Source organism: Ambystoma mexicanum, chromosome 10 (assembly GCF_040938575.1).
Source record: "Ambystoma mexicanum isolate Mex_15411 chromosome 10, UKY_AmexF1_1, whole genome shotgun sequence".
Lineage (NCBI taxonomy): Eukaryota > Metazoa > Chordata > Amphibia > Caudata > Ambystomatidae > Ambystoma > Ambystoma mexicanum.
The window spans coordinates 1,399,572,788-1,399,594,669 of NC_090932.1; the positions used below are offsets into that span (position 1 = coordinate 1,399,572,788).

At 44.9% G+C, this 21,882-nt stretch overlaps 1 protein-coding gene across 3 annotated transcripts in view; it reads right to left on the bottom strand.

The window, feature by feature from the left end:
• The window catches only part of UBE3B (ubiquitin protein ligase E3B), a 2,019,282-nt gene that overhangs the window by 1,237,705 nt on the left and 759,695 nt on the right, over positions 1-21,882 (bottom strand). For all 3 annotated transcript variants that reach the window (XM_069619417.1, XM_069619418.1, XM_069619419.1), the window contains exon 13: positions 10,561-10,730. In XM_069619417.1, coding sequence (XP_069475518.1) covers positions 10,561-10,730 — 170 coding nt within the window. The remainder of the gene's footprint in view (positions 1-10,560; positions 10,731-21,882) is intronic.

Here is a 21,882-nt window from a genome sequence, read left to right on the forward strand (position 1 = left end):
GAAATACCTGTAGGACATTCATGGATATTAGGTTAAATCGGCTTCATGTATTAGAAATCAGAGGGGCATGGGCAAAAAACTCAATCCATGAGAGAACCTGTCGAATTTGCTGTGATAATCAGAAAGTGCAATCAGCTAGACGTGTACTCACAGCCTGCTCAGGAATGACTCGGTCTATGTGCGGTATTACTCAAAATTTGTGGAAGATCTGGTGGAAATAACCTGTGAATTGTTCTGGCTAAGATGCTTGCCTGGCCAGAGCCGTAGTAAAATGATTGCCATAACACAGGTCTGGAGACATGCGGATGAGAACTACATAAGTTTGAGGCAGATACCAAACTATTAAAGGAACTTCATCAATTCTGATGTAAGAATGTAATGTATTTGCCTCCTGGCTCTTTGCTTTTGCTATTCGAATATACATGCAGCTGCATATGAATGAATTGATATAATATTACATGCTTTAGCTATTGGTGTAATGAGTAATGATATTTTCCTTTTCCCTTGTTTTTTTTTCTTCAACAAAACATTTTATTCAGCAATTCATTTGAATAAACAATGACATCATGACAGTACATTTGCGACATTACGATTCACATGACAGGTTAGCTCAGAGGCCATTTCATTTGCGGGAGTCGGGCTCCGTGACCAATGCTGTCCAGTTGTTATGGAGACCATGAGGCCAAGTAGGCTGCGTGCTCCTTCAACCGTTTCCCCCCAGTAGTATTTTCCAATTAAACATTTTGATCGTAAAGTGCATGAGGGCAGTCACAACATAGCATATATCTCCAATTGTCAGCATGCACTCCCAGCCATATGCACCCCAGCCATTTCTTTTAACGTGGCCGTTCAAGGGGGGGCCGTTGTGCCCCATAGATCCCACTTAGGGGGTTGGGGATAAAGAGTTCGGGTGCCCCCAGCCCTCTTCGTTAGTGGTCAGCTTTGTCAGCCCTGTAGCCATCGAGTCAGTGGGGGCCTTCGGGTGAGGACTGGATATTTTTCAGAGTAGTCCATAAATGGTGTTCAGGTTCCCAGCGCGCATTGCTGTTATCTTTTCTGCCACTATGATTTCCCAGAATTTCGACCATCATAATGGGATTGAGAGGCCCTCCGTGTCTTTCCATAATCGGGCCAGCACAATTATCGCTGCCAGCAGGTGGTGTGTGCATAGGCGAGCCATTTGACCTGACAGCGGGAATGCCGCACCTTCAGTATCCCCCAGGAGAATTATTCCAGGATCCCACGGGATTGTTAGCCCTGTGATTGATTTAACGTGGCCTAGCAGTCCCCCCCCACCCCCAGTACCTTTCCACTCTTGGGCAGGACCATAGGAGGTGAAACAGGGTGCCCCTGGCCGCACAGCCTCTCCAGCAGTTTGGTGGGATTTCCGAGTTGGCTCTATTTAACTGATCTGGAGTAGTATAGTATCTATAGCAGTACTTATGGCCCCCTTCCATGTTCGTGATGCATTGGGTACTTTTATGTAGCCTGGTCCATATTTTCCCCCATTCTTCCACCTCTATTACTCGGCCCAGGTCCCGTTCCCAATCCAGCATATACTTTTCTTTTGCAGATTGTAGTCCACCAACATATGATGCATAACCTATGTAAGGGCAGAGATGTTACATTTTGGGTTACTGTTCATAACACGCTTACCCCGGTTAAAGATAGACTTGATTGCCCTATCCAAGCAGAGGCTTGGTGTTCTTACTATAAGGAAAAATTTGAATTGCCTTCTGCTTTTGTTAGGGAACATGATATGGATTTGGTTCCTCCAGTGGTGGGTGATTGTTCTTGGGATCTTGAGGCTATTACTTGGGCTATTAATAAACTTAAACCATCCAGAGCGCCGGGCCCGGACGGCATACCCCCGTTCGCCATAAAGGCGGCACCCGAAATATGGGCCAAGTTGCTTAAACCCATATTTGATGATATCTTTAAAACCCATATCATCCCCAAATCATGGGCTCAAAGTATTATAGTACCCATATTTAAATAAGGTGATGTCCTTCATCCCCAGAACTATAGACCCACAGCACTTTTAGATGCGGCCAGTAAGGTCTTCGGTATTTTACTTTTAAGAGATCTCAATAAAGTGATCAGGAGGAACGCTTGTTTTAGCAAATTTCAGGTTGGTTTTAGAGAGGGTTTGGGAACCAACTTGAACGGGAATATTCTGGCCCATCTAAGAGATACGGTCCACCAATCTAACATGGGTGAAATTTTTATGGCATCCTTAGACCTTTCCAATGCGTTTGACAGAGTTATTAGAGCAAGATTATGGACTAAAATGTTAGCAATGAACTTCCCTCGAAAGAATGTCCAACTCTTGGCTCTGTTGCACAGGAATACCTCGGTTAGGGTTCGCTTGACACATGAAGGTACTCTCTCTGAGGCCATTGATACTAAAGTTGGGGTCAAGCAGGGCTGTTCACTCGCGCCCACGCTCTTCAACCTATACGTGTGCGATGTGGAGGGCATGTGGCAGGGCCCTTCCATTGCACCAGTTAGGTTGGGGAGTTTGGCTATCGAGTGGATGGCTTTTGACAATGATTTTATTCTTTTTGACCACACTCCACGTGGCCTTTGTAGAAAGATGGACATTTTCCACCACTATGCGATGGTAAACAATCGTTCCCCTAATGCTTCTAAATCTCGAACGATTGTGGTCACAAAGAAAAGAACCATAAAATCCTATAGTTGAAGGATGGGGGAGGATCAGGTGGAACAGGTCCAGGCTATAACATACTTAGGCTATAACTTTACTAATACATCTAGCCTGAAGATGTGGAAATTGAGCCTGGAAGAGAAAGCGACTAAACTAAAGGTACAAATGAAATTTTTGAAGGCCAGGGTATGTACATTTTCGCTCTTACCTATAAGGTGTTTTTATCTTGCAAAACGTGAGCCGGTTCTCCTGTATGGCTTGGACATTTGTACCCATGATATGAGCTTATGCCTGAATGTGGTCCAGGGGAAAATGTGGAAAGAACTACTTGGTCTACCGATGGAAGTTCCCAATGCCATCATCCGCCACGAGCTATGCCTCATTTCACTTAAAGCAAAATATCTTTGGAGGCAATTATCCTTGTTTAGAAAAATGAATGATCCACCTGTAAACACTTTATACGAATTGTTAAATGAGGTTGTTAAATCTGGGTCAGTAGTATCTATTAGAAAGTTTAGTGACAATATGATTTTCCTGTTAGATACTCTTGAGGATCTGGTACAACGACCAGGGCTGGTCAAAAGACTTTTATTCAAGGCGGATTGGGTGGATACAGTAAACGGTGTGGAGTCTTACTCCTCCTACAAGGAGTATGCAAATTTTGGACACGCCAGGGAATGTATCCCCCTTTATTTACAAAGATTCCCTTGTGACAGGGCGAGATCCATGTTTATGCGCTTTAGACTCAATCAGATTCCGACCTTAGATTGGATACGGCAATGGGGATATAAAGATGTGGTACCTCATCAAGAACAAATCGACTTCACATGGCGATTTTGCAGAGAAACTAGAATGCAGGAGACTCTTAAGCACCTTGTATTAACCTGTAACTATTTTGAGCCTAAACGTGCAGTCTATCTTAAAGATAGATTTAACAAGGATCTCGAAATGTCTATCCACTTGTTTTGGAGCCGTTGTATGTGGGGTGTAAACATTTCTTTAATTTTAGCATTGAATTTATTAATCCAAGCTATCACGGAGGAAGTGGAAAAAAGGAATCTAATACGCAATGTTTTTATATTGGAAAATTAAGGGTTGTGATAGATGTTTTATGAGGGAGTATTTGACTTTGAGGATCTTTTTATCCTTTTTTTTCTTTTTTTCTATCTTTTACATGTGTATATGCTGTGTTTATAAAAATGAATTGTTTTTTACCATGTGTAATATGTTGTATAAGGTTTCATGTAAACTAACAATGCAACAGTAAAAAATAAAAAATAAAAATATATACTTTTCTTTTTTGGAGGGGTCTGTCTCGTCCAGGAGTTTGTAGAGTGTGGATATCTTCCCCTTTGGGTTTGCTGCTACAAGGGTGTGTTCTAATGCCATTATGTCTCTTCCCCCCTTTTCCCTCACTGTCTTGTGTGAGGTCCAATGCGGCAATTGAGCGTAGTGGAATCTTTCTGTTTCTGTTACCCCAAATTTGTCCTTGCACTTTTCAAAGGTTAGTGGGGAGCCCTCCTCTAAAATGTCTGACAGCTTTCGTAGACCTTCGTTTGTTTTGTTTGTTTGTTTTATTATTTATAATGCGCACATAACCACAAGGATAACAAGGCGCGAACATAGTAAGAGGGTTGCATAGCTTAGTTACATACAGCAAATTAAATAACGTCCCGTGGAGTTACAATAGGGATACAATAGTAACATGGGTAAACAGATATCAAAGACATTTTATCTAGTGCAGTTTATATAGTAGTAGGAGGTAGCGGGGGTACACTGAACAGGAATACAATTGGTGATGGCACTGATAATGGCATGCGGAGCTACCAGGGAGTATTATTTGTCATGGGCCTTCATCCATTGTATAATGTATGTCCTGAACTGAAAGTAAGGGATGTCTTTCCTTAGAGGTGGCGGTAGTGAGTTCCAGTGAGTAGCTGCTTTAACAGGGAAGCTGTTCCCTCCAGTCAGGGACCGTTTAAATCTTGGGACTAGTAGTAGATTGGCGTTGGCACTTCTGGAGGGGCGGTATGAAACCTGTCTAGAGAATCTTGTTATCAGATATTTCGGGGCCATGTCATGAAGGCATTTGTATGTCAGTGAGACAGACTTAAGGAAAATTTTGTCTTTCGTGGAGAGCCAGTTAACAGATCTTCTGGTATCTGAGATGTGGGATTTCTTGGGGATACTTAGAGCTGCTCTTAGAGCATTATTTTGAAGGATTTGGATCTTGTTTATGATATGTTTGTTACTGCCTACGTAAAGGGCATTACAGTAATCCAGCTTAGATAGGATCAATGCTCTGGCCAAGGTAGTGCAGTTATTAGGTGTTAGGAGTGGTTTGGCAGCTCGGATGAGTTTACAAGTATAAGCAGTGGCGGAGGCCATTGCGTTTACCTGTTTGTTAAATGATAGTGAGGAGTCTAGGTAAAAACCCAAAGTTTTTACCTCCTTGGCCACAGTGATGGTGTTGTTATCAATTACGAATGATGAGTAAATTTGGCCGAGTTTGTTGATATTGGCTGAGGTACCAAGAATGAGGAGTTCTGTTTTGTCATCATTCAGGCATAGTCCGTGTGAGGCCATCCATGCCTGAATGATGAGGTACACTCTGTTTACAAAGGCCAAATCCTTGTCATAATCCCCCGACAACGGGATGAGGATCTGAGTATCCTCTTGCCATGCTGCGAAACCATGTGGGGGAATTCCAGGTGTGAATTCTGGGTTATTCCAGAGTGGAGTTAGTGGGCCTAGCAGGGTTTTACAGTCCCATTTCCGGGCTGCTGCTCTCCATTTTTGCACTGTATTCAATGTTGCTGTGAGGGGACCTCATTTGTCCTGGGTTTTCAACATCGGCAAGTGTGGGAGGTCCCCTAGGTGGACCGGGCACCAAGCCTCCTCTATTTGTCTCCAGAGAGGTTGTTCGGATGAGCGTACCCATGCGAATGCGTGAGAGAGCTGCACTGCCAGTGAGTATCTAGCCACATCAGGGACTCCCAGACCACCCAGAGCTCTGCCCCGGAGCATCATTTTCTTTGCTATTCTGGGTTTCTTACCCCCCCAGATACATTTGTGTATGTTTCTCTGAAGAGTAATTAGCTCTTTATCTGGAATATTGACTAGGAGTGCTGCAGAATGTTACAGTAGTCTAGGGACCAGGTTCATCTTTACCGCAGCTATTTGGCCGAACCATGACATTTCCTGGGTCTGCCAAAGCTCTAGGTTGCACCTGAGCTCACGAACAGCTGGGGGAAGTTGGCCTGATATATTCGGGAGGACTCTCTGGGGATCTGAACTCCCAGGTATTGGATCGCTGAGTCTGCCCAGGGGATCGGTAGTGTCGGACTGAGGTCCACCTTTTGTTTTTTGGAGAGGTTGATTGCCATTGCTACTGTCTTATCCAGGTTCACCCTGAACCCTGATACCCTGTCGAATTCCTCGATCTCTTCCCAGAGTGGTCCCAGGGAGGAGATTGGTTTGGTCGTGCTTACCAGGACATCGTTCGCATAGAGCGCTACTTTATACTCCCGATTCCCTACCTTGAGCCCCTTTATCTCTGGGTTTTGCCAGACCCTATTCGAAAACGGCTCCATGGATAGGGCAAAGATCATCAGCGATAGAGGAAAGCCCTGCCTTGTTCCCCTGCAAATGCTAATTATTTCAGATCTGTAACCATTCATCCGCAGTTGTGTGGTGGGGACTTTGTAGTTAGCCATTACCCATTTAATGAAGTTCGGCCCAAAGCCCCAATGCAGTAGGACTTTCTGAATATAGCCCCAGTCCACCAGGTCAAAGGCCTTGTGGACGTCCAGTGAGATAACTAGCATCCCTTCCCCTGTCCTATTTGCGCTTTCTATGAGGTTTATGGTGCACCTAATATCATGCGTCCCCCTCCCTGGGATGAATCCCGTTTGGTCTTGGGCTATAATGTTTGGGAGATAGACTTTTAGCCAGGTTGCTAGTATTTTCAAATAGATTTTCCGATCATTATTCATTAAGGTTATTGGCCTGTAAGAGGATGGTTGCTCAGGGTCCTTCCCTGGCTTGCGAATGAGGATCGTTAGTGACTCTGCCATCGACTTAGTGATGGTTCCCGTTGTCAGAAAGGAGTTAAATAGGGTGGTCAGTTGTGGGGCTAGAATGTGTGAGTAAATCTTGTAAAATTTTGCAGTCAGCCCTTCCGGGCCTAGGGCAGAGTTTTTCAGTGTTTTTATGGCTTCAACCGTTTATTCCTGAGTGATGGGGTCATCAAGGGTGCTCAGTAGCGTTTCATGTTGTTGGGCTTTACTGGTATGTAGGTAGGTGGGCAGCTTACTGAGGGATGTTGGTGGGCCTGTCATTATGGCTTTGTGGTGGTTCACCATCACCTCCATCTTGTCCCCCTCCCTGTATTGGGATTGACCATTCGTGTCTCTAAGGCAGGATATGTTATTCCTAGTATGCATTTTTTTCAGCTTGTATGCTAGAATTCGATTTGCTTTATTGCTTTTACTATAGTAAAACTGTTTTGTGTAGGCCAGGGATTTCGCTGATCGATGCGCCCTGTGCATCTCCAAAGCTATTTTTGCTTTTCGCAGTGCCCTCTCCCCTTTCCTTGTCCAATGGGATTGTAGATCTTTTTCTAACAAGGCCACCGTACCCTTAAGTTTGGACACTAGGATTTTCGATACCCTTCGCTGCTCCGCCCCCACGCTAATGAGCGTTCCTCTAACCACCGCTTTCATGGTGTCCCAGGCTACGCTCAAGGGTATGCCCTCTGTTGAGTTTTCCAAAAAGTAATTGGTTAGTATGTCCTCCGTTTCTCTTTTTATACTTTCGTCTAGTAGCATGGCATTGCATAGCTTCCAGTACCTCATTGGATATTTGGGGGAACCGTTTATACTTAGGTCAGCCAAGACTGGGGCATTATCCGAGATCGCCCATGTGTGTATCTCTACCTTATCCAAACATGGGTATATTGCGTCTGTGACTAGCAAAAGATCAATTCTTGAGAACCCCCTGTGTGCATGAGAATAGTGGGCGTAATCGCTAACCCCCTTATTAGCCAACCTCCATGCATCCACCGTTCCTGTTTCGCTAAATATCCTTTTCCCTTGTTTTATTTGGAATGATTTATGTGCGTTAAAGTTTTCTATTCTATTTGTGTATGTTTTTCTTAAACTGTGAACACAATAAAAAAAAATTGTGATTTGTCGAAAGGTTAATTAAGGCGTCAGTGAGTTTTACAGCAATATTAGGGTTATAGGTGGGTGGCCTGTAGATCAAATGGAAGAATATGTTGAATTGGTCGTTGAGCTTGAGGTTGACTAGGAGTGATTTGCAGTCTCCTACGTCTGTTGAGGGTAGTGGTGAGAAGCTGAAGTGATTTTTATGTGCAGCAGCGATTCCTCCTCCTCTTCCGGTTTCTCTGTTATACTGTATTAGTTTAACTGTCGAGTATGGCTTCATGAGCGATTACTTTGTAGTTGTCTGAGAACCATGTTTCTGTGAAGAATACAGTATCTGTACTACCTTCACACTTACGGGGTCGTACATTTCTGTTTTGTGCTTTGGCATAGATCGCATGGTGTGTAGACTGTAGTGTAGAGTGTGCTGTTTCGCTCTTTCTTTGTTAGGAGTCATTTCTGATGTCTTTTTTCGGGGGGTGCTCCGGGCGCCAGTCCTTCGACAATGTTGGGCTGGCCTGTTTATTGTCGGGTGTGCGGTTGTCTCATTTGCCACTTTGTGGAGGAGTTCCTTTAGGTTCTGTTGGTTGATAGTATGGTGGGGTCTCCTATAGTGTTCCTTGGGCCCTTTGTTGTAGGCTGTTTGATTTCTGGTGTGGCTGGCTTGTAGGTGGGAGGCATTGGCAGATGTATGATGTCTGTGTTCTAATCCTAGTCTGGATCGTTTAGTGGGTTTTGGTGGCGATTTACAGGTGTTGTGAATTCCAGCAGGTTGTTCTTGTTGTGTGGTTGGGGGGGTGGGGTTGTCTTTTTTGTTCTGTTTTCCATCCTCGTTCACTTGTCCTTCTTTCATCGGGGCATCTTTGTAGTTGTGGATGTTTTGTGATTGTTGCAGGTCGGTGGTCTATTGATGCTGTGGTTGTGCGTCAAACTGTACCGTTGGAAGGCTTCCTGGTTGTGGGCGTTTGCTGATGTTGATATGTCGATTGGTTCCAATTACAACGGTTATGCATGTGTTGGGCATATACAAAACGGAGTTGACTGTGTTTTTTGGCTTAACACAGTTGGAAATGCCTCGCTGTGCTTATAGGGTGGGGGAGGCAAGCGTTTGTCAGGGCCTCATATGCTTTTTTGGTTACAGGGGTGAAAACCCTCATGTGGGGAGTTGTTTCTTGGTCTCTGGAGTTTTCTGAGGTTTGTAGTGATAGGCTTCGGAAGCAGCTGGGTTTCCAGGGGCAGAGGTCCAAGGTGCTTAGGTTCAAGGCTTCTAAATGCACTGGTTGTGAAGGTTTAGAATGTGGCTGAATTCAAGGCTGCAGAGGTTAGTATGGATATGTTAGAGGATGTGTAATTCCTGGTGTCTATGTTCAGAGATGGGAGGGATCAAAGTGACAAAACTCAGTGGTGGCCTAACATTACAACCTACATAAAAATGTACCAACTGAAGTTGCAATAATCCTGCTCTAGAAATCACGTTGCAGTTAGTGCAACATCATTATTTCAACGAAATGCAGACTAGCAGTATTGTATTGCAAATTGTGATGCGATACTGCTTATTTTATGCCTTGGCCTATTGTATAACTAAAGGCATAATAAATAATGTTTATATGAATTGCTGGCATTGTTCTGTGTGGACTCATTGTAGCCCTAGACCAAGCTCACACTTTTCCCGAGACTGAGTCTTAACTGCTCGGTTACCTTACTTTGATTGGGTTTTGGTTAACCTCTCATGGTCTTACCCGTTTGCCATGAATAGGGTGGCCTCCCACAATCTTCCCATCAGAGCTGATTTTCGAGATCCATTTTAACAGAGAATTGAGGAGCAAACTTTCCTGCAGAGACATCAGTGCCTACACACATGGCTCCCATCATGAGGAGAGGTGGTTGGGGGGAAAACGCTGCTAAATTTAAACAAAGGAGGGGGACCTGACCTGAACTGGGCCAGAGAATCAGAAGCAATCAGTCAGTCTCTAGGTTATAGGCATAAGGAGAAAGAGGGAGATTGGAACTACAATATGGTAACCGTGGTTCTCGAAACTGCGGCCCAGACTCATACAGTTCTAGAAAACTACACATCTTACGTTCTATAAATTATTCCTTAGTGTGGAGTTGGGGGATCTAGTATTCCAAGGACATTGCCCAGCAGTTCTGATACAGCCTAGTGAACTACAGAAAAGTTGCCTATTGGTAGTTGTGGTTCTACAACTCCAATACCTGAGCACAGATGTGCTCATCAAGCCAAAAGAACCACAGAAGAGTGACAGATTTAACATTAATGGCATGTAACCCCACTAACACAGCACAGCAATGCCAATTAAATCCATGAAACAAAACTAAAAATGAAAACCTTTATTTTGGAAGATCCGGCCCCCAACACAAGAGACTAGCACAGTATGCTGGAGGGACCCAGAAGAAATAACAAGATTGTTGTTTCAATCCAAGTCTAAAGATATTCCCACGGTGACGCTGATAAAGAAGAGACCATCATTAACAGACAACGATCCAAGGTCTTCACCAGTTGGAGAAAACATAACACAACTGACCCTGACATACTTTAAATAGAGATGGAGGCAGAAGAACACATAACACAAAATGGGAACATTAGGCTTATGCCATCCCTTGTAAAACATTGCAATACATCAGCCTAGTGGGCCAAAGTCAAAACACCACAGATCTAACCTGGTTTAGCATGCATAGGTACATTTATCTTGCCTGCATTGTACTTACTCTTCATGGGCAAGCTGTTTTGAGGTGAGGTGTTGTGTGTTGATGTGTGTGGCATTTCTTGATTCTCAGGAAGTTTTTTACTCAGGATGTCGCTAAATAAAATACGGATCATGTGTACCCCCCAGAGGTGTTGCAGCTGCTTCGTCAGCAAAGGCATAGATTCATTTAAACTGTGAAAGAGAATAAACAAAGAATATTATACAGTACGCACTTGTGTGTTTGTGTGTACACACAGATGCTACACTGGAAATCACAAACATTAATTGGGGATTAGTAAAAAAAAAAGTGAAAATACTCTAACCATAATGAAGTTACAAAAATGATCGTTTGATTGCCAAATAAGCAATCCTAAAAATAGCATCTAAATTAAATGTGACTCATAGTTAAACTTATTGCATTTAGGCTTCAAAAAAGGACAGTACCAGGGATGAATCACTAATATCCAGTACGAAAAGTGTACAGCAATATGTTCTGTCAGAAGTCATTAATGCATCCAATTTGGCAAGTGATCATGAAACGTTTATGCTTCAGGTCCATATCTTCTTGTACAGTGCTCTATTTCTTCGCAATTAGGTTTGCACTATGTAAAACTCACTACTTAGATAAATAATTGGGGGCCAAGCAAAAGAGAGAAAAGCAGCAATGGAGTTACCATGTAGGGGATTTTTGTTTTCATAGCGTTAAGTAGTAAACAATCGGGATCTACTGCAGGTCAACAGAGGAACCTTCGAGGTGGAAAGCAATTTGTGTATCCTCTGCATAGATTTCAGATACTCAGCAGAAGTCCACGGAGAAAGTATGATGCCTTGGGGATACAACAGCATAGCGTTGTTGCTCTGGAGCGAACATTTCAACTTAAGCCTGTGCGTTAGCCAGAAAGGAGAAGATCATATTCAGGGCAGACTGGATTTGCTCAATGAGGGCTCAAGGCAAACCAGGAGGGTGACATGGTTGAAAGTATTAAGAGCCAGTGAAAGGTTCAGTAGGAGAAGAATGGCTGGTTTACTGGTATCCAAATAAATCGGGATTCAATTTCTTAAGGAGTTGCAAGGCCAAATCCATCCCAATAGAAGAAGGCCAGATTGATCGTGGTGCAGGAGGTCATGCAGCTCCCTGTACCCAAGTAGTTTTTGAGTAATAACCGTCACAATTATTTTGCCCATTGATGGGATATTCACAATCAGGTGTTAATGTGCTGAGATGCTAGGATCATCATGACTTGCTTGAGAAGAAGCGTGATGCAGATTTTCTTCAAGGCTTGAGGGAAGGCACCAGTTTTCAGAGAGCTATTGACCACAACTGTTAAGGTAGAAGCAAGGCTGGGGAGATATCAACCGGTTAAGAAGAGGGTGTCCTGTTGTTGATCAATGAGACAAGATCAGACTGAGTGATAAGGGAGAGTCTGCAAGTGGCGATACAAGCATACCTGAAAGATTCAACTGACACGATCAATCTGGTCAAGGATAACATTTTCAAGGCCTGACGAGTGGTGCTGTTTTGGCACATGAAAATGAATATTTATTTATTTAAATTTGTATAGCGCGCAAGCAGCCCAGGGGCATTGAGGCGCTGTTACTTGCATGAGCTTAGTTACAAGCATGGTATCAGTAAGAGGCATATTACAGATAGGAACAAGCAAGGTTATCATTACAGCTTATGCGGTTGGTCAATACAACTTAAGCAGTGGGTCCTATGGTTGGTGTTCATGCTGCTGCGAGGGACCTTATGAGAAGAGGGTGGTTTTCAATGCTTTGCGGAAGGCTAGGAGGGAGGGCCCACTGCGGATGGTGGGAGGTAGGGCATTCCAGTGAGTGGGTGCGAGATAAGGGAAGCTGGATCCACCTGCTCTGGATCTTTTTACTAGTGGCACAGAGAGCATGTTGGTGTAGGGTGATCTTGTTGGTCTTGTAGAGGCGACGGAGTGGATTCTTTGTGAGAGGTAGTCGGGGGCAGTGAGATAGATGCATTTGTGTGTCAGTGTGAGCGCTTTGAAAATTATTCTCTCCTTTATTGGGAGCCAGTGGGCTAGTTTTCTGGCTTCCGAGATGTGGTCCCTTTTGGCAATACTATCCAGAACCTGCATTACAGCTTTTAATGTACTCCTAATAAAAATATATGGTCATATAATACACAACAGTGGTTTTGAAACTCAAACTGGAGAGTCAATTTATGTTGAGAGTTCTTTTATACTACGCCAGTCACCACCATAGTGGTCTAATGGGCCCAAAGCTGGGATGAAAAGTGGCATATTGTACCACGCGGTATCCAGACTTTGCTCTGCCAAGGAATGGAAAAAGGTAACAGAGGAGAGAAGGGTGAAGGGTGAAGTTAAATAAACATGAAATATTTGTTAAAGTAATAGAGGATGAAGGTAATCCCTATGCTCAGAAAGACATATTACACCAACGAGTGAAACAGAAGCACCACAGTGTAACAATGTATTTCCTTAGACCAGAGTGTAATGCACAGATTTAAAAATATCTAATATATCAGCAAAAGTCTCCAAAACTCCAGAGCATAGTGAGGAACTCCAGGGACACAAGGGGGAACCTAGAAAAATGTCACAGTCCAGGTAAGTACTATCCAGCATCGCTTGGTTGAAGAAAGTGCCCCATAGGAAATAACAAGGCAAAGTCTGTAGTGTGACCTGTGGGTATGCTGAAAAGCCATATAAGTCCCTGTCCCTAACCGAAAGGTATCCAGATGAAAGCAGTCGACCGTAGGGTACACCATGAGAAGAGATCCAGTGGAGGGTTCAAGACCTAGAAACCCCAGGAGAAAAAACGCAGAGCAGGATTCAGCTTCCAATGTTAACCAATGGAAAAATGCAACAGAAAGGGACCTGCAGAACCCAACGATTAGGAGACACAGAGACCCCTGAGGACGAGTATCATAAATAACCTACCAACCCAGGGCCCTGAGAGGGAGTCCTTACAGTGTTGGTTCCTGAAAACGCTGTTGCAGTAAAGCAGAACAACACAGTAAGTAAAGGCGTCTTTTAAAGGGTGAATTGAAGGATGCAGTTACTCATGGACTTGCACCCTGAGCCACGACGGCCCTAAAGGCCCAAAAGAAGAAACATTTTCTTTCATAGGCGTGGGAACCACGATTCAGAAGTGGAATCAATGATTGTGGTAGCTCTAGGAGGATGGACGAACCGGCTCACGGTAGAGCCCAGCACCACAGCAGGCAAGCCAGTAAAAACTGACCCTGCAGCAGAACAACAATGCTGGCAAACAGAGATGGCCCAAACAAGCAGATGTGAGGCAGAAGCTTCTAAAATCAAGGTAGCAGACCTTAGTGGGAAAGTGCAGTAAAATGCAGTAGAAGGGCCCTGAAAACTGTCCCAGGATGGAAGGACTTGCTTCAGCAGATGAAGATAATCAGTTGCAGGATGGGGACAAGTCAGGAAAGACACATAGCCAGCAGCCAAGAACTCAAACAGAGATATGCCCAGACCAGCCAATATGGCTGGAAGAGGGCCTAAATCTGCAGCAACAGTCGGAAAACTTTGGGCAGCTAAGCAGACCTGATCAGCTTCCAAATATCCAAGAGTACTGAGCTTAGGAACAATGTTTCCACTTTATATACCTTCAATCATATTATATGGCTTCTTTAGGACAATCAGGTTGGCCCTACAAGCCACCAAACACGCATGCCCACCCACAGGAAGTGCAGTGGCTTGTCCAGGGCCATTAAATGTTCAAAATCGGTTCAAACACCTATGGAGGCTGCCATCTTGGGCTCACAAAGTACCCACATGGGAAAACGGCCTTTCTAAGGCCTGCCTTGGCAGAGTATGACTTAACCCATTAGTACCCAAATAGCTACCATGAAGGCAAATTCACCCCTGATAAATCCAAAATTAAATATTAACTGCCATCAACCTACCCCTACAACCAAAGCAGGGTGATAAAATCATACTTGGGCAAACATGGGGTGCCACCTTCTAGGCGAATCAATGTCATACCTTAAGTAAGGTAAAAAAAAAGGGATGTAGTATCAGGGGGACATCCACAAAAGTCTCTTTGACTACCAGAATAAATGCAAAACCCCAAAAAAAGAATGGGGGGCGGGAGGGGCAAAAAGAGTAGGGGTCACATAAAATGAGACTGCAGAACCCCCAAAATAAAATTCTGGCAAAACAGAAGTAGTTTGTTATAGTAAGCATGACTATGTTTTCACAATAACTGAAGTTGAAAATGAGCCAGGTATGTGATGGTGAAAATAAGTAAATAGGCAAAACCAAGTTATGCGAGTGAACAGAAATATTCATGATCACTGGCTAAATCTGAAGTATAAATGATTACTCACAGAACATTTTTTTCTTTATCGAAGTGATCATTCCCTCGTACTTCGGGTGACCAGATTTTGAAAATAAACTGGGAGAGGCCACTGATATAGAAGTAGGACTACAGCTTCAGCGGTGAAACTAGTCCTACTTCTCTGTGAGTGGCCTGTACTGTGTCATGTTGATCGAGTGAGGACAGCCCCCGGAGTCCCGAGACTATTTTATTTTTTAAAAACACACCTGGGATTTGCAGATCGGGTGGATACCATCCTGTTTTTTGGCCAAAACGATGGAAAAATCGTGACATCGGGCCAAAAACCAGGATGGCATCCACCCAATCCCTAAATCCCGGGAATGGGTTTTTGAACTTCAAAAAGTCTCGGGACCCCGGGACGGAGGTGCAAATACCCGAACAGTCCCGGCAAAACCAGGACATCTGGTCACCCTACTCGTACTCTACTCCTTTTTGAAGATTAGTGATGACACTTTGTGACCAGACATTGTATTGGATCGCACTATTTATACACACTGCATATAATATTCAACCGACCATGAAACGTTGAGCAGATAAACTGGACAGTACAATTACATTTAATAAGATAGTACACACCAAAACATTTGAAAATTGTAGTTTAAAAGAAAATAATATACACTGTAATGCACAGAACGAAATATGGTTCCTATGATCAAGTATAGGAAACCCACTCAGGCCAGCCATTCATGTCAGAGTCAAACTCTAGAGTAAAGGCAAAAAAAGGAGTGGTTTCCAATATGCAAATTTGATGCGGGATGAATATAAATATAGTCATAGCTATGTGTTAATGTATTGTTGGAGAAACCAGACTCACACTTCAATTGAGATTGATGGTGATTTATTTGATGGCTTGCAATTCAAGTAACAACTGCCTGTCCTCCTGACCAGTCACCTTTACAGAGTACTAGTCACCTGACCAAGGTAAGTTCGAGAAAAACTCTTACTAGGCCTTCCGGAACGTCTATCTCGCCTCCCACCAAATAATAACCACATTAATTTGGAGATTAAACCCATCTACAGTGTTCATCAACAGAAGTGACAAGCAGGACCGGAACAGGAGTTGGGGACCTCTCCCTACAGAAGAGCTCCTGGTCTCTCCTCCTTCCTCTCTGAGTGGGTGGAATCTCTCCTCTTCCCTAATGGTCTCCACCACTCAACTCCTCTTTCTTGGTGACTTTAACATCCACCTGGATGCTTCCTGTCCTTCCTCTGGACACTTTTGTGACCTCTGCAACTCGCTCGGACTCTTTATCCTCCCCTCTGGCCCGACTCACTCTGGATGTTTTGATATCTACTGACCTTCCCCTTTCTAGCACTCTCACCACTCCTCTCTCCTGGAGTGATCACTTTCTCCTTTCCTCCCAGTTCACGCTCTCCACACCTCAAGCCAAGCCAACTCCAGCACTGCTACCTACCTTCTTGGTTATCCGGCCCATGACGCGTGTGTCAGTTGAGGATTTCGCCGCCACTTTCTCCCCCTCCTCTCCCCCTTCAGCTGACTCACACCCTGACAAAGCCCTTTCAATGCTCCACTCTGCTATATCTGATACTCTTGATGTTCTTGCCCCTGTCATGAGGATCCGCTTGAAGCCCAAAGCTACTGGTATGATTCAGACCTCGGCACCCTAAAACGCAAGTGCAGGGTGGCTGAGAGGAAATGGCGTGCTGCCTGTACATCCTCTGACAAAATGGCATGCCCCCTGCTCCAAAGGCAATGCCGGCTCTCTGTCCGAAGAAGAGAGCCCTCTTCCAAGCTCACGTCTCTGCGGCATCCAACAACTCGGCCGAACTCTAAAATCTGCAAGGAGCTGGCCCATCCTGCTGACGTTTCTACCTCTCCTGTCCCCTCCCAGGCCCTCTGCACGGCCCTGGCTTCTCAATTCATCTCTAAAACTCAGGACACCATGTCCACTCTCTCTTCCTCTCCTCCTCCTCCTCCCTCTACTCTCCACTCTTCCTCTGACCCTTCTGTGGCCACCTCTCCTCCCTCCTTCCTTCTCTGCCTTTTCCCTGTCCTCCCCAGATGAGGTTTCTAGACAAGTCTGATCTATGAAAGTCTCGTCAAAATAGATTCTCCACTGTTCCTCTAAAACCATCAAGGACCACATTTACACCCTGGCTCCTGCTTTGGCTGACTTCTGCAACTACTCCTTCGCCACTAGAGTCTTCCCTTCCCCCTGAAGCACTCCCTTGTGCACCCTCTTCTTAAGAAACCCTCAGCCGATCCCTCCTGCCCGGCTAACTACTGCCCAATCTCCATTACTCCTTTCCTGGGAAAACTTCTGGAAAAGCTGGCCATCTCCGAGCTTAATCTTCACAATGAATTGGTTGGTTGTCTCCATGACCATCGATCTGGCTCCAGGGCTGCCAGAAGCACGGAAACTGCTCTCCTGAACATCCGTGAAGACCTGTTCTCCAACATTGATTCCAATATCCACTGTGTCCTCATCCTACTTGATCTCTCTTCTGCCTTTGACACAGTCAACCATGCCATCCTGCTCATCTGTCTCAGTGATAACCAGGGTATCACCGATCAGGCCATGGCTTGGCTGACCTCTTTCCTCTCTGATCGACCCTCCCAGGTCCAACTTGGGTCCTTCCTCCCCTCTATCCCTACCTGTGGTGCTCCCCAGTGGTATAACCCCTCTCCCTGGCTGTTCTACCAATACCTGGCACTTCTTGCCTACCGCATTGCCGCTCTCAGCCTCAACTTTCAGTGCTATGTGGATGATGCTCAGCTCATTTGCAGGCTCCCTTCCACACCATCTTCTCCTTCTCTCATCTCTGACTGTCAGTCTGCTATCCAGGAGTGGTGTGCCGCCAATGATCTCTGCGTTAATGCCAGTAAGACTGAGATTCTCCTCATCGGCACACCTGCTCCCTCCTTTCCCGTCGCTCTCTGGCCCGCCTCTCTTGGCCCTCTTCCTGCTCCCAATTGTGAGGCTAAAAACCTCGGGGTCATCTTCGACTCCAAACTCTCCTTCTCTCCTCACATCTCTGACATCTCTAAGAAGTCACATTACCGACTGCACCTCCTCAGAGGAATTCTTCCTTTCCTCTCCTTCCCCCAGAAGCAGAGCTCTGGTTCGCTCCAGGCTGGACTACTGCAACAGCCTCTTTCTAAATCTGCCTGCTTTTACTCTCTGCCCTCTGCAACTCATTCAGAACAGGACTGCGAGACTTGTCCTTGGTCTCAAGCCCAGGGATCATATCTCTCAAGGACTGAAATCTGTGCACTGGCTCCCAGTGGCTGCGAGGATTAAGTAAAAAGCCCTCTGCATCATCCATAAGGCCTTCTGGGGCCTGGGGCCTCAATACCTTAAGCTTCCTAAATACTTTCCTTCTCGAGCTCTTCGCTCATCCACCTCGAACTCCCTCAGGGTCAGTCGCTTTTCCAAGCACCGAGTTGGTGGTAGAGCTCTTTCTCTGGCTGGGGCCTCCCTCTGGAACTGCCTCCCTGTCTCCCTGAAACTTGAGGAGAACCATCTCCATTTCCGGAAGCACCTCAAGACCTTCCCCTTTGCTTCTGCCTTCTCTCCTCCTCTCCCCTGCTGAACTCCTGACTGAAACCGCACTGGTCACCTGGCTACCCTCTGATCTAGGGCGCATGTCCCCTCCCACACAGCTGCGCACCTGCTCTGCCTCCCTAGCAACCCCTGCACTTGGTTGGGGCCGTTTCTATATCCCTACAGTCCCCTACCAGCTCTTGACACTTGATGCCTGCACTTACCACAGCACTTGCCACAAGCTGGCTGCACTTTTACCTATTGTTTTTATTTATCTTATTTATTTTTTACTGTTTATCCTATGTATTGCACTGCCCCCTCCCCCTCCGCACTCCCCCCCCTACACTTGCGCAATCACAATGTCACCTGGCCTAGTAAGATTGTGGTCTTTGTCTTCCCTCTGTAACTACCCCCTTGCCTCGTTGCGCCTGGAAACACTTGTGTATAGGCGCGTTATAAATGCCATATCAGATCATATCATCTAAGGGTCACAAGTCATCCACCGTGTGACGATCTGCTTTCTTACAACTCACTGTTTAGTGCCGTTCATGCTGGATTGTTCCGCTGGACTCAGGTCTGCGGCCTTGTTCCAGTAACCCCAAAGGGGATGTAGCTTTCATTCTCTGCACATGCGTCCATCAGTATGTGACAGAACAAGCATTGTATCTAGTAAAACGGGGAAATGGTAGCCTAATAAATGTCTGCTAGAAAAAGAAACTTGGGGCATAAGTGTGACAATATCATGGTGGGCGGATGAGGCGGGTACTGCCGCAATTCATATTGCTTTTACCTCGATCCCTACTGCAAAGAACCCCTGCCCATCATTTCCCCTGTATGTTTAAATGTATTAAAAAGAACACTATACAGTATGTTAGGACAAAAACCATTGTCTCTTGTGCTGTTGTCGCAGTAATTCAAGAGTCTGCCAGAGTTATCTAAACCACGCATCCTAAAAAGCATCTTAGCCAATAAGAGCATTAAAAGCCACTTGAACCAGAACATCCTTAACGGAGGTGGTGAAATCAAGCAATCCTACAAAAAGAGGAAAGGCAACAGCTTGGTGAGTCATTTTTTGGCTGTAATGAGTTCAGTGAGCAGACCATATTTTCTTTTATTCAAACCAAAAAAAGCTAAAATGTGTTTTGATTACAAAGATACAACACAAAGTGAACAGGACATTTCTTAACATATATTATGTGTTGGGATGGAAATTAGCCTATCCCACCCCCCCCCAGGCGCTTCCAGGTAAGGCGAACACCATATGAGGTGATGTAGTGTACAAGGGGGGAGTAATCTGCACTATCAGGCAACATGTAGAGGCACTGTAGCACTTAGAAGTAGATGTGCAGCATAAGAAAACACATAGCCCATGACTCCATTTTGTATTAGTCCAAAAAGGGATATGTTGCAGTCACGTTCCCTGCTCACTAGGCCTAACTCCTGTGAAGCAGACTGACAGCGCAAAGTCCCGTTCCCACGGAAGTCTGCTACCCCCTCGTCCCTCCAGTGTTGCGAATATCTAGTATCTTCCAAAGGAATGCGCCCTGCAGGAGCGCGAGACACCAGGCTCCGCGCTGTGTCCATTCATCTCCACTAAACTGCCATTAGGCTTTTAACCCCCACCCAGCCAGTCCGGATCCAGCCCAACACCCTCGACACAACCCCCACACCTTTGCATAACCTGATAAGCCAACAACCCCACTGCCCCAACACAAATCAAGTGTCTGCAGAAGATTTAAGCATGTGTGGCTGTATTTCCCTCAAGCATGAAAACATATCCCTTGTAACACGAGGAACAGGGAGAGATAACTTAAAGATCAAAACCCCGGGTGGAGACCTTGAGTGCAGGTACTGCGGTATCAATGAAGTGTGATGTGTGGGTCAGCGCAATTGTATTTTATCCTCCCTTCCCCCTGGCACCATTTCCTGTGCCACCCAGGTGCCTGCCACAATGAAATAATAACAAGGCCTAGCATGTTTAGTTTAGACAGACACAATGTATTAACGTGTGCCCCAACCTTCCATACAAGAATGAGCCCACCTGACCCACATGGATCCAGACCAACGTGAAAGTACTAACTAATTACTGCCTGGCATCCCCTACGTAGCAGGTCTATGTGTAGGGTGCCTCCAATCAGTAGAACTCATTTGTACTGTATATCATGACAATTGTGGGGTTTTTAAGCCCTGTTTTGCAACTGTAAGAGTCAGAGGGCTCTCGAGCCGCAGATTCCTTTGGTGATATTTGTATTCTGTACAATTAAACCTTTTTATCCTTGCAACGCTATCTCCTGGCCTATTTCCCTAGTGAGTTGTCTTTATTCTGGAGCGTGCATAAAAAGGGACTTGCCTTCATTTGGTGAACCTTACAACGTGATTCCAACACTCCCGTACTTGCAGAGGTATCCAGGTGGCCTCTCCAGAAGGGCCATGCCCACCTACGGTGACCAGTCCCAAAAACATGAACGCTGAGTGGCCCTTGTGGATGCCGCGTTTGCAGCATTCCTGCCTGCTCGTTGAAGCGGGGTACGGCCCCAGGGAGAGGCCCAGGCCTGTTGTGGATTCCCTGTGGATGGAGGCTAGCCTGCATAGCCTGCAAGGAATAACAATGTTCGGATGGGGACGTACAGCAGTATGAAACGGGTGAACACGCACTGAATGGCAGTGAAAGTATATTTTGACTTGTTGATTGTGGAAGTTTTTATGGCCATTTTTGTTTATTTTACTTTTAGAGATGTAGTAAGGATAAGGAAAAAGGAATACGGGACCCTCCCCGAGTAAGGGGAGAAGGTGGCGCCACACTGCACTGTCAAGACCAGTGCGAGAGAGAAATACAAAAAGAAATATAGGAGCTACATATAATTAGAGAGGTCGAGAAGAGTAGTGGTTGTTCTTTCTTTTTTTTTCTTTGTGTTTGGCGCAAATGCACCTTTACAAACATACACAAAAGACAAGCACTTCATATACTATACAAAAATCATCAATTGTAAAATAAAAACATACCACGATACAATCAGACATAATTAAACATTGGAATAAAAGCTTAATGGCTAAAATCACATCATTGTGGAATAAACTAACTTCACATTAGTTACATACATTTAAATACATAACTAATTAGCATAATTCAAACCCTGTAGTCCTTCCAAAACTTAGGGTCATAATACACAACATTTACATACATTGTTTAAATATAATAATCACAGAATTCCTATGGCTTCATGTGCCCTGTCAAAGAAATGAAGACCCAAGCTGCCGCAAAGGTTACTACAACCCTATCGCCAACTAATCTTTTCATTAATCATGGGAGAAATTAAAAGTGTATCAAAATGCTGCCAAGATCAAGAGCCAACTAAACTTGTATAATATCCAAACACCAAATCTTAAGCACCTAATATAGCTTTAGCGGCCCCCCCAATTTCACAATAAAATTATTACATTGTTTAAAAGTCATCCATTGGTTATCAATGCTGTTTTCTTAATTATAAATC